This window comes from Crinia signifera, chromosome 4 (assembly GCF_055691185.1).
Source record: "Crinia signifera chromosome 4, ASM5569118v1, whole genome shotgun sequence".
NCBI classification, from domain to species: Eukaryota; Metazoa; Chordata; class Amphibia; order Anura; family Myobatrachidae; genus Crinia; species Crinia signifera.
In genome coordinates, this window is record NC_139220.1 from 90,720,668 (window position 1) to 90,733,568 (window position 12,901).

General features: G+C 43.0%; 1 protein-coding gene across 2 annotated transcripts in view; it reads left to right on the top strand.

The window, feature by feature from the left end:
• The window catches only part of SH3PXD2B (SH3 and PX domains 2B), a 126,525-nt gene that overhangs the window by 78,557 nt on the left and 35,067 nt on the right, over positions 1–12,901 (top strand). For both annotated transcript variants that reach the window (XM_083181985.1, XM_083181987.1), the window contains exon 5: positions 6,470–6,561. In XM_083181985.1, the coding sequence (XP_083038111.1) occupies positions 6,470–6,561 (92 nt within the window). The remainder of the gene's footprint in view (positions 1–6,469; positions 6,562–12,901) is intronic.

Consider the following 12,901-nt stretch of genomic DNA (forward strand, 5'->3'; position numbering starts at 1 on the left):
ATTTTCTTTCTTTTTTTTTTTTCTTCTTCAAACATTTTAGCAAAACTTGGATAATACAAAGTTTCAGTCATCCAGTTCCTAACTGCCATGTTACAGGCTGTGTTTGAAAAAAAATGAACGGAGTGGATCTCTACAAGGCTTAGTAAATAGGGGAAGGTGTATGAAGCTGTAATAAGGGTGGAGAAGTTGCCTATGGCAACCAATCAGCTGCTTTGGGTCATTTTATAGTATGCAAATTATAGGTGTTACTTCAGTGGTGATTGATTTTAATGGGCCATGTCTCCTCTGGCTCACTTCTCCTCCCTTATCACTGCTTCATCTGCCCAATTGACCCCCTAAGTCTGTAAAATGGCAGTTAGTAACTGATTGGTTTGTACTTTTTTTGATACTTTGGTAGATTGATAAATCTACCCCTATAAGTGTTGGTGTCAAAACTTTACCATCCAAGCTTTTCTTTAAATGTGTTCTAGCCATTGGCTTATCCACCAGAATTTGGTGACACAGATCCCAGTGGGAAGAACCAATATTCAGTGATGCAGACCCACTGGGATCAGCGCAGCAAACTCTGAATAATCCACACTGTTTGAAATGTTTTATAAATTAGATTTAATATAAGTTAGACCAGTGGTTCCCAAACTGTGTGCCGTGGCTCCCTGGGGTGCCTCGGGACACATGCAGGGGTGCCGCGGGTTGGTGGTCCAGGACCAACTCAAATTATTAATGGTTAATTATTTATGAGCAAAACCAGTGCTGGTGGCTGCCAATCATAGAATGTGTACAAACAGAAGCAAATCCTGCCCTTTACCACATAACTGCCGCTAAGAATCGCATATAAACCCAATCTACTTAATTTTTTTGGGACCTAGGGGTGCCGTGAAAAAATTCTGATTCTCTAGGGTGCCGTGAATCAAAAAAGATTGGGAACCCCTGAGTTAGACAATCTTTTTAAAAGCAGGGAAACACTTTATAGATATTTCTGCCAAATTTTTGTGAAATAACTTTTCCATAGTTTGCAGGTGCTTAGCCCAGATTTCTGGTCTTCTGGATTCGAAACAGGTGGAAAAACAATAAAAGAATTAAGCAATTAAATAAAATGACCATATTTCCTGTCTGGTTTGAACTTCAAACACCAAGAAACTAGTGTATGCAATCGTGTACTAGTAATTGGTGATCTGTGACTGTCATTGACATACGTTCTGCACTCCTGCCTACTCCCTGCATTACATGGAGTTCTGGGCTGGCACCCGTGTGTTGCATGTAAGGTAAATGATAGAACATAGGAGATTTGGAAAGTGAATCTGTCCATGTGTGCAGTTAGTAATGCATAAACAAAAGGAGATGGCAGCCTGCTCCCGTTGTCCACAAGCTTTCCGATTGCACTAACCTAACCATAATGAAGTCATTGATGTTAGAACCCATTAACCTTCACTACTAGCTATAGACTGGCAGTGATTCAGAGTCTCTAAGCCAACTCATATGCAGCTGTTTCCTCTTCATGATTCTACTGGCTAAGGGTTTGCTCCCATAGCTAGACCATGCAATATATATGGGATATGGTCACTAAGTCGACACGCATAAAGGTCGACATGACTGAAGGTCTACATGCAGGAAGATCGACATTATTATTTATTTATTACCAGTTATTTATATAGCGCACACATATTACGCAGCGCTTTACAGAGAATATTTGACTATTCACATCAGTCCCTGCCCCAGTGGAGCTTACAATCTAAATTCCCTACCACATGTACATGCACACACACAGACATTCTAGGGTTAATTTGTTGGGAGCCAATTGACCTACTTGTATATTTTTGGATTGTGGGAGGAAACTGGAGTACCTAGAGGAAACCCATGCAAGCACAGGGAGAATATACAAACTCCACAAAGTTAGGGCCATTGTAGGAATCTAACCCATGATCTCAGTGCCTTCAGTCATGTCAACCTTAATGCATGTCGACCTAGTGGCATCGAACTAATGCTTGTTGACCTAGTTGGTGTCTATCCAATGATCCATACCCGCAATATATGTATTAGTACAGTACTCACAGTCTTCTCTATGTATATATGGATTTGAAGATTATAGAAACTGGTTCAGCCCAGGAAGTTGGCTATCACTATGTTCCCAGTGAGTATGTCGGCGCTAGGATATTGACACTTATGTAATGGTATTTTCAGCATTATAATTTTAAGGTTGACATACTCACTGCTGACATAGTCAGTGTCAACCTCTTCACTAAATCACTCATGGAGATGCAGCAAATGAATAAGCTTACAACACTATTCTAGTGTGGTCAATGTTTCTGTGGACCATTTAATCCTCTTTCGTTAGGACATATACAAAAATACAATCACCAAAACAATGTAAATACCTTTACAGACATCACAGCGTGCAGTGTGCTTCCTGAACCAGCCAGCGGAGGGAGCCGTGACCTCACAATATGCAACCCACACAGATACCCCAGCACCACCCATATATATAGGAAGCTGCTGGAAATTCCCTTCCATCAGGCGTTTCTGACTGGTCACATGAGATGCAACCATGTCAGGGAAGGCCCAGCATGATTTGTTGTGTCTGATCTGACCACTCCAGGCAAGTAGTTATATAACAGTAGAGGCAAAGAGTGACTTGGAGAGGTGATAGGTAGAGAGGGACAAAGAGAGACAGAAGGTGTTCTGCGTGCTGGACAAACTTTTCAAAGGACTGAAAGTCTGCGGCACTTGTGAGATCTACAGCAGGGAGCGCAGTATTCCAAATCTGTCTGGAATTACTGACAGCCCAGACCGTCCAAGGCTATCCCAGATCAGTAGCCCCCACTGACAGCCATTAGTATGACAGATGGCAGTACTACTGATCATTAATGTTGATGCTCCGATCAGTGGTTGGGATCAAGCTGAACCCTTATTGCCCAGAGACTTTGGTGAGATACACCAGCAGAACTTCTGCCTATTTTTAGCAGCCTTTTTAAAAGGAGATTTCTGGAAGGCAATGTGTACCTGTTGTCTGAGAGCTGATGCCTAGCGTAGAGAGCCATTGCAGCAGGGATGAGCTGGTGTTTATGCGAGCCATGGGAGCTGCACTGCTCTCTGCTATCTCCATGATTAGCAAGAGGGGGAGGCTGCTCTGGTCTCGGCCCATGGCGAGTAGACAGAGGCTCTCAGTTTCACAAATAAAGTGGCGTAACGGTGGATGTGTTTTACATCAGTGACTGTGTCCATAAGAAAAAGATCATGTTCTAGCTGTGTTTGGTATCCACCAGTTTATACATATGATAATGTATGGGTCAGTGCCTGACATGTTTCTTTGGAATTTATTTTGTGCTGTAGCATGCTACCTAAATTACCTGTTTGGGGCTCATATGGAGGGGACGTCCCACTGGAGATAAACACATGTTTTATTTTAATATGAAATGGTCACTAACATTGAGCAGATGTTGCTGACTGTACATTAGGAATACCTTTACCGGAGATCTGGAGTTGTCCGTTCCTTTGAATTATTATTCATTACAGATGTGGTGGGATTACATGGCTCCTAGGGCTATTGCAGTCTGAGCAAATTGTTCAGATTCAGCCTCTTCTGTATCTTATATCTAGTCCCAACCTTCAGTTCATGTTGGAGGATTCTAGTAGTAAAATGAAGAAAATATTTTTAGCGTTAAAGAAAATCTACATCTGAGTGATATTGTACCAGCAGTAAGGTTCAGTGGAGACTGTCACGTATTGTTCTAGCTTGGTACACAACCATCTGATAGCATATACACCCAATGCTTTGTTATCGCCTGGATGTTCTGCATGTCCAATGGGACGATCCAATGGACGAATGTGTTACAAGAAGCACGTAACAGTATTTTGCGTCTTTGTGACAGATCGAGTGCTGTGTATCATGCTATATATCGTGACATTGCATCGCTGGGTCCTTCAGGTGTTTACTCAACTTTGATATCCTGGTCATACTTGGGAACACTTAAGATTGTCTAAACTTGTCCCAATAATCTCAGGATCGGCTCCGAGTGCCCTTAAAATGTAAACACATCAAGTACTAGATCTGCCATTACCATTCCCATTGGCTTCATTATTTAGAATGCTTTCACATTTAAGACATTACGGGTGACATTTAATAGGATGCGTTTTATATAGGAGCCCCCCCCCCCCACATGCTGGGACTTGGCAAACCACAAGTCCCAGCATGCAGGGTATTAATGGGCCCCCTTTATTACACACACACATTGATTTTACACCTATACTCACATAGCCAGGCTCCAGCATTGTCTCCTGTCACCTGCAGCATCTCACCCAGCACTGACTGCGGGGTGAGCCGGCTGCCTCCGATGTACTGACAGCTAAACTGATTAGAGAACGTAACTCTTCTATGGTCACAGTGGGATCTGGACATTAGGTAGACACTTATTAGGTCAGCAGTCAACAGATCAACCAATATTTGTCGGCATGGGCAATAGGTCGACATATGGACACAGCATATGGTCAACATGATTTTTTTTTCATATCTTATTATTTAAGTGTACTATGTTTGGGAACAGTAATGTGTGCCAAGTGCATTGGTAGTAGAGCAAGACATAGTGTCCAAAGCATGGAAGTGCATACAAACAGATGATGCCTGGCACTGTGTGTGATGGTGAGGGGTGGGGATGTTAGCATTCTGTATTCGGGAGCATGTATCGTTAACTTTATAGGGGGGTTATTCAGAGCTGATGAGCATGGTGATCGATTATGAATGCGTGAGGCCAAACCTCAAAAAGAATCAGCAATTTTTTGTAATCACAATCCCTTCTCCACTTGACTGGCAGGACTTGTGGGTGGTGACCCGCTGTTTTTTGTGTGTGTCAGTAAAACACAGGCAGTCCCAGGGGTTTTCAGTTAGGCCATGTGACGTCCGCTCCAGCTCCGATCAGCCTGTTCATACCGTAGACTTGTAGAGGGGATAGGGTTATACCCACACCGGAAACCATTTGATCACATAGATCTAAATAACCCCCTTAGTGCGCACATACTAGATTATATATATTTTGCAATGGGTTTGAATAATGACCGGTAGGAGCTGGTTGTTTTTCACTTGCCACTTTATCACTTTTTGAAGCTTGATACATCGGCTCCAATATGCATACTTGACTTAAGGTTAATATGTGTTTATTTCTAATAACACTATTTATAATAACACTGTAAAGTTGGGATAGATACTGATTAATTGTTTTCAACAAGATCAGTATTTTTGTTATGATATGAATTGTTGCGGTAGATGAGCACCAGGCAGTAATTATAATAAGTCTTTCTAACATTTAGCCTTACACATGTAATAATGGCAGTCCCGCTGTCCCTTAACTCATTAATAATTAACTTTAATTAACAGAGGTTAAACTGAGCAGTTCTGTAGGAGAAAACGGTAAAAGTTAAAATTAAGGAAGGGGACAGTTGTAAAGGTGTGGTTAGGTTTGTGGGTATTTATTTTTGTTTTGTTTCTTTGCTGTTACATTTCCATTATGAGTTTATTAAGATTACGTAGGTACATTGTACTTTTATAAAGTGTTTTAAAGGTCTAGATAGTGGGTATGCATCGTGTAATACTGAGCCAGATGTATCAAGCTTCAAAAAGTGATATAGTGAAAAGTGAAATTGCTGTGTAACGGGCAATGGGCAAGATGCGGCAAACCAAAAATGCAGTAAAAACCCAGTTTTCTGGGTTTTTACCACATTTTCATATGCAGCAAAGCCCCGGGGGTGGGGGGGGGGGGGTGGGGGGGGGGTGGTGGTGGTGGTTACGCCAGTTCTAGATGGCGTAACCCCAAGGAAGCCTATGGGCTTCCCTTTGCGGCCCCCACCGCCCCGCGCCCCCCGCTGATCTGTGCCACTCCTCTCACCTGTGTCCGGGCAGCCTCCTGCTGTGCTGCCCGGACCAGAGACCTCCTCCTGCCTGCACCTCTTCCGAGTGCTGGGAGGAGGAAGCGGAGCTGGGTATGGGTCCAGGGAGGGAGGGGGGACCCGTGGCACATCGCCGGTCACAATGCAAAGGACAGCTCTTATCGCAAGAGCTGTCCTTTGCCTTAATAATCGCGTATGTTAGTGCATATGCGATTATTAACTATGCAAATGCCGGCGATGTGCAGCCGCATTTATTAGAGAATTCCGCCCAGTGTTTGAAGATTGACAGGTAGGAGCTGATTGGCTGGTTCTTTATCACTCTCCACTTTATCACTTTTTTTAAGCTTGATACATATGGCCCACTAACACTTGTTACATCAACGGGAAATTCCATTTTTGCCATTGGTGGTAGATTTACTAAAGCTAGTATAAAAGTAACTGCTTGTGTTACCCATAGCAACCTATCCATTTCTAGATAGAATTTGTCTCTGGTGTCCTAGAAAATTATAGACATTTTAGAAGCTTAAGTAAATCTACCTCTTAAAATAAACAGAATTGACTGTCGCTAATAAACACCATTATTTCTTGTCTCTAGGCTCTCATCAGTCTGCCTCCTTATATCTCCCAGTGCGATGACGTCCTGAATTTTTTTGAAGCCAGGTTAGAAGACTATAACCCGCCTAAAGAGTAAGTAACCAACTATAGATTATCCCTGTCTAGTGCAGCAGTGTCTGACTTCAGCAGAACAAAAGCAAAAGTTTATTTGTAGAGTTCTTGAAAAGTGACTCCTTCTTTCCAATTTAAATGATGACACTCCAGGGTAAATCCCCAAAACCTGAATAGTGGGCTAGTGACTCGTATCACTGCTTTGTATATGTCATTAATCAGACGTCTTATCTCATTTTGTAATGGCTTGTTTCCATATTGCGCCACTGGTAGACCGGCATTCACCCTAGACTTGCTAGAGTACATAACTAGGCTGTCTCCGATACCGCTGGAGCGAAGCGGCTGCACCTCTGGGTCTGTTTTGACATTTTAATTAAATTGATTTTTCATCAGTGGTGAAATGATAAATGTCCACAAAACAAACCATACTACATCCACTAGTCTCAGTAATGCACTGATAGCCTTTCACTATTGTATTGTTTGTCCTTTTATTTCTAAATAGCAGAAATAGTAAGGGAAGAACATTTGCCTATTACAGTATGTGGGAGTCTGCTAACATTAGCGGTTGTTCAGCGGTAACACGCATGGGGCGAGATGTGCTAGGCTTGAAAAGTGATAAATGGACAATGATAAAGTACCAGCCAATCAGCCCCCAACTGCCATGGTTACAGATCAGGTGTTCAAAATGACAGTTATGGGCTAACTAGTTAGGGTGCAGAAAGAATTAGATTTGGGTGAGTTAGTTGTTTCTGTGCAGGGAAAATACTGGCTGCTTTATGTTTACACTGCAATATAGATCTCACTTTGTAGTAAAACCCCACCCAAATCGAACTCTCTCTGCACATGTTACATCTGCCCCACCTGTAGTGCACATGGTTTAGTCCAGAAGGAATTTGCCTTTGGTAGTGAACCAGAATAAGGGCCATAATCACTATGCCATTGGGAGGCTTTCCTACCACACTTCAGGAAATGCTTGGTTACATGCTGTACTTGGTTTTTCTCAGGTGGGGTATGGGTCCCTATTGTTCGACAGTCAAAATGTTGACACATGAAAAAGGTTGACATGAAGTTCAACATGCGTTTCTATGGTTTTTTTTGTGTCTATATCGAAATAAGTCAACATGGACACAATATAAGTTTACCGCGGCCCCTCACTCCTTGCCCACTTGGATAGTAATGGATAAAAAAAACTTCCTTTTCCACATCGACTTCCCATGTCAAGCTGTTGCTTGTGTCGACCATTTCACCATGTCAACTTAACAGATGTCGACCCTTTTCATGTGTCGACCTGTTGACTGTCGGCCAATAATGGTCAACCTATTGACTGTCGACCTGATTATTGTTGACCTATCGACCGCTTCCATCAGATGATGTTTTATCACAACTCCTTTTCACCTATATGTAATAGGAATCACTGTTCATATGCTGCTGTCAAAGTACTATTATATAAGAATGGGCTTATTGCACAGGCACCTCCCACTTCTTTTCTGGTTATTCCGGCAGGATCCCTTGAACTGCTTACTTTGGATCAGGGTAGCTGGAAAGTGGGCAGAACGTTGATTGTGGAAGCTTTGCTTCAATATATGGCAGCCAAGGAATGAGTTTAAGTGTTAGCTGCTATATGTAGATCAGGAGAACACAACAGGTATAGGGCGGGATGTTGTAACATCCGCAGCCCCCCTTCGCCGTGCATCGCATTATTAATAACGGCATATGATGTAACATATGCTGTTATTAACGCAAGGGACAGCTCTTGCGATAAGAGCTGTCCCTTGCGATGCGGTGCCGCCACTGGACTTCCGGGTTTGTGACCCGGGAGTCCATCTGCGCACGCGCAGAGTGACGCTCCGGCCGCAGGGCATGCTGGGAGGGATCCGTGACGGATCCCTCAAACAGCGCTGCAGTAAGAAGCCCATAGGCTTCTGCAGGGAATCGCCAGCTTTTGCTGCCGATTCCCACCGCAGCGCTGCCACTGCGGAGGCACAGTACAGCATACAGAAATGCGGTAAAAACACAGATAACGGGGTTTTTACCGCATTTCTGTGATGGAGAATCGCCCCCATAGTCCTCTCACACAAACCAATTATAATGATTCTTATGGCCAGATGTATCAAGCTTCAAATAGTGATAAAATGAAGAGTGATAAATAACCAGCCAATCAGCTCCTATCTGTCGTTTTTCAAGCCCAGCCTGTAGAATGACAGGTAGGAGCTGATTGGTTGTCTGTTTATCAATCTCCATTTAATCACTTTTTGAAGCTTGATACATCTGGCTCTTAGTACTGCTCAGAAAATAGCTTTTAAATACACACTGACATATGATGGTATGCATTTATGTGGTGTTTTACAAATGCTGGTAGGGGGTGGATGTAGCTACGGCCGCCACTCACTTGGCTCCTTGGGGGGGTGTTTGTGTGTGGATGCGGCCGCCTCCAACCCGGTCCAAAGGAGGTGGTGGGGGATATGTGCAGACGTCGCTCACCTGGGGGGGGGGGTGCCTTGCTCCAAAAGCTTCCCAGTGGTAGCACCAGCCCTGGGCTACTGTGATGACAGTTAGAGACAGACCTCCCAGGGGCAGAATTTGTGTGGGACCCTCCAGTGCTCTGCCTGAATTGCAGTATCCTCCATACTGCTATAGAACTGTCATACGTACTCCCGCAAACTAGCTAATGTGGTGTACACATGGTTTGATTTGGTCTACTTTTCTATTCGATTTTGCGTATATAAGCAAAATCAAATAGAACTCAAATAGAAATGAAACGGTTTTCAGCCGCATTTGATCCCGATTCAATCCCGGTGCACGGTCACACAATAGATGACATAGAGAAATAATAGACATAGGGCCAGATGGCCTAAGGGGGTGGTTCTGATCTAATCGCTTCCCTGCACTTTCACACAGAGGATCAATGTTTTGCAATGTTTCAATGGAAATTCGCCTATGACGTGGGGCGGGGGCTGTCAGCTGTCAGCGGAGGTCAGCTGCTCCAGGTACAGGCACCCATAGATCTTAGACTTAAGAGAGGTGTCTTAGATCTGCAAGTGCTGTAAAAATCGACCATTGAATGATTTTGCCCCTGCACACAAGGCTGTCAATGGATCTTTATGCTAAACATCCATTCTCATGCGTGCGGGTAAGATGGCGTGCAGGGGACCCACAAAGCTGCAAATTTCGCAACTTTTACCTGAATTACCCCCTAAGCTTCAAAAGTGATAAAATGGAGAGTGATAAACAGCCAGTCAATCAGATCCTAATTTGTCACCGACTGTGTCTGAAAAATGTCAGGCAGGAGCTGATTGGTTGTTTATCACTCTCCATTTTAACACTTTTGAAGCTTTTAGAGGCTTTTTAGAGGCTTTAGTACAAAAAACACTTGTTTTCACCAGAAAAAGGACATGTCTTCCTTAATAGAGTGTAATAGCATCACAGAGCTTGGGTCCCACTGGACTGGAGCTAGAGTATACTATAACCCATACATTACTGGAACTTCCTCTCCTAGCTTCTATTTATATTTGTGAGTCATGAGCACTATTCTCTATGGAAAGAATATAGATATTTGACATTTTGTATGGTTTCACAACCTGTTTATGTACTTTTTTTTTTGTGTGAAGGAAACAGATGCAGACTTGCTGTAGACAGATTTAGAGGGGCTTTCACCATTCATCAGAAATTAATTTAATGGCCAGTACGTGACCATTTGTTTTCCACGTTTCTGTTGGTGCTGTCTACACACAATTATATTTGGATCAGAAATTTTCCAGTGTGATACAAAACTAACGATTTCTGTCTGCTGATATAAAGGTTCAAGCTATATAACACACTATAAACATTATAGTGAAGCATGCGCAAACTAGTAAAATAAGGTCATTTAAGGACATGCAAGCCAATAAGCACAGGGTACAGATATGTATCAGCAATAATTCATGTATGTCAGTGATGACCTCCATACTTCCCAATCACTTGTCCTAAGTGCCCTTATTTGCCTCTCTGAGCCAAAGTACTTTCCACAAATGACCTCTACTTGCCAGATAATGGGGCAGATGTACTGTATTAAGCTTGGTGAAGAGATAAACTGGAGATAAAGTGGAGAAAAAGTGGAAAGAGATAACGCACAGCCAATCAACTTCCAACTGTCATATTTCAAACACTGCTGATTGGCTGGTGCATTATCTCTTTCCACTTTTTCTCCACTTTATCTCTTTGCCAGGCTTAATACATCTGCCCCAATGTTTCAAATTGCTACTCAGACTGCAAAGGTCCATCATACCCACAGATCTGTGTTTACTCCACAATTTCCCCTCAATTCACGCAATCTGGCCTCTTTTTTTTTTTTACTTGATTTAAATGATTTAATGATTTAAATGATCTCTTGCTGAGGAAGATGGGAGGTGGGGAGGTGACGTAGTGCAGGCTGCGCTACATTCCATCTCCCGTTCCGCTTCATAACTGGGCTGCTTTGTTCATAGGAATCTCCCAAGTTTCTCCAATCATGTTCGTTCTCATTCTGGGCCATATGCACTCAGCTTCAACAGTAATAAAATGGAGAGTAATAAACAGCCAGCCAATCAGCTCCTACCTGCCATGTCACAGGCTTGGTTTGAAAAATGTCAGGCAGGAGCTGATTGATTGGTTGGTTGTTTATCACTTTTGAAGCTTAGTGCATCTGGTCCTTTGTGCTTTGTTATATAAGTCAGAGAGCTGGTGAAAAACTTCCTGGGCTACGGATGCCACAGGAACTGTGCTGCAGTTATAGTGTAAACATTAGCGCCCCAAACCTGGACACACTACCCCTTTTTTTGCATAGCCACAGGAACCACCTGTTGCCCAATACCGGTTTGGGGGTACATTACATTTGCATACATATTCCGCAGCGCTTTACAGAGAATATTTGAACATTCACATCAGTCCCTGCCCCAGTGGAGCTTACAATCTATATTCCCTAACACACATATACACGCACACAGACATTCTAGGGTTCATTTTTGTTTGGAGCCAATTAACCTACCGGTATATTTTTGGATTGTGGGAGGAAACCGGAGTACCCACACAGTTAGGGCCATGGTGGGAATTGAACCCATGACCTCAGCACTGTGAGGCAGTAATGCTAACCATTACACCATTCATACTGCCCCTGCATCGTGTATAGACTGGCAGTGGCAGGGAAAGAATAAGGGTGCAGTAAAATGTTTTCCCAATGCTTAATATCAAATGATGACGTTTTTTTTATAACATACACCAGTGGTTCCCAAACTGGGTGTCAAAAGCAGAGGTGCCCTGAGCTGCTCCAGCATTACTTCAAAGTTTTTATGGTTATTGTGATTGGTAAAACCAGTGCTATGATTCCCATTGTAAAATATATGAACACATAGAAGCAAATTCTGTCCCCAACCACATGACTGGACCTGAGGATTACGTATAAACACAATTTAAAAGTTTTTAATAAGAATCCTTTGGCCTAGGCATGCCATTATACTCTGATTCAAAGAGTTAAGGTGCCCACAGACGCATCGATCCCAGTGTGCGTTCTGTGCTTAACTAGCACACATAGCATGGCATCGTATGCCTTGTGCATGCGATGTGCATGCGATGTGAATGCGAGGCGATGCGATAAAAAGCTAGTACAAAAAGTATGTGCAGCACATACTTTTTGTACTGTGCGATGAGGTGCCGCGGGAGCGCGCACACCATCGCATAGCATCGCACCGCCAGGATCGGTGCGTGTGTGGGCACCATTACTCTTCTACAAACTACAAAGTGGAATGTAAGTTACCTGGGGACAGAAGGAAGTGTGGGACTAGCAAGCTGGTACTCATCAGTCATATGTAAACTTCAACTCTAGGGCTACCAGGTCATTACCTCCTAATCAGCTACCTGGTTTGATGGGTCTATGGGAGAAATACTTAATCTCTAAACTTCCTCAAATCACTTTAAAAACAAAACCCTTTTTTTACTTCTTCTTTATACAGGAAACACTGTTGTGCTGATTCTCTAAACCATTCTAAGAAATCACAAATTATTCCTGACACTTGGAGGGAATTCAAGCATGATAATTGCACAACTCATGCTTACATTGCTTGTCTTGTGACAACATCTTCTAACCCAAATACTTAATTGGGAAAAACAACCCAAGAAAGGATAAAGCTGTGCTAAAATTAAAGACATTTTGTCCAACAGTGGGTGACAGCTGGAAGTTAGTCTGGCGACTGAATGGTAAACAGCATTGTGGTGCTGTACTGTTAGAGAGAGAGAGAGAGAGAGAGGTGTGTGTGTGTGGTCAGGAAATGGTTTGTCACTAGCTAACATTCTTGTAGCAACTGTACTAATAGACAGATTGAGAAGATTTTATATACAGACATTGGGCAGT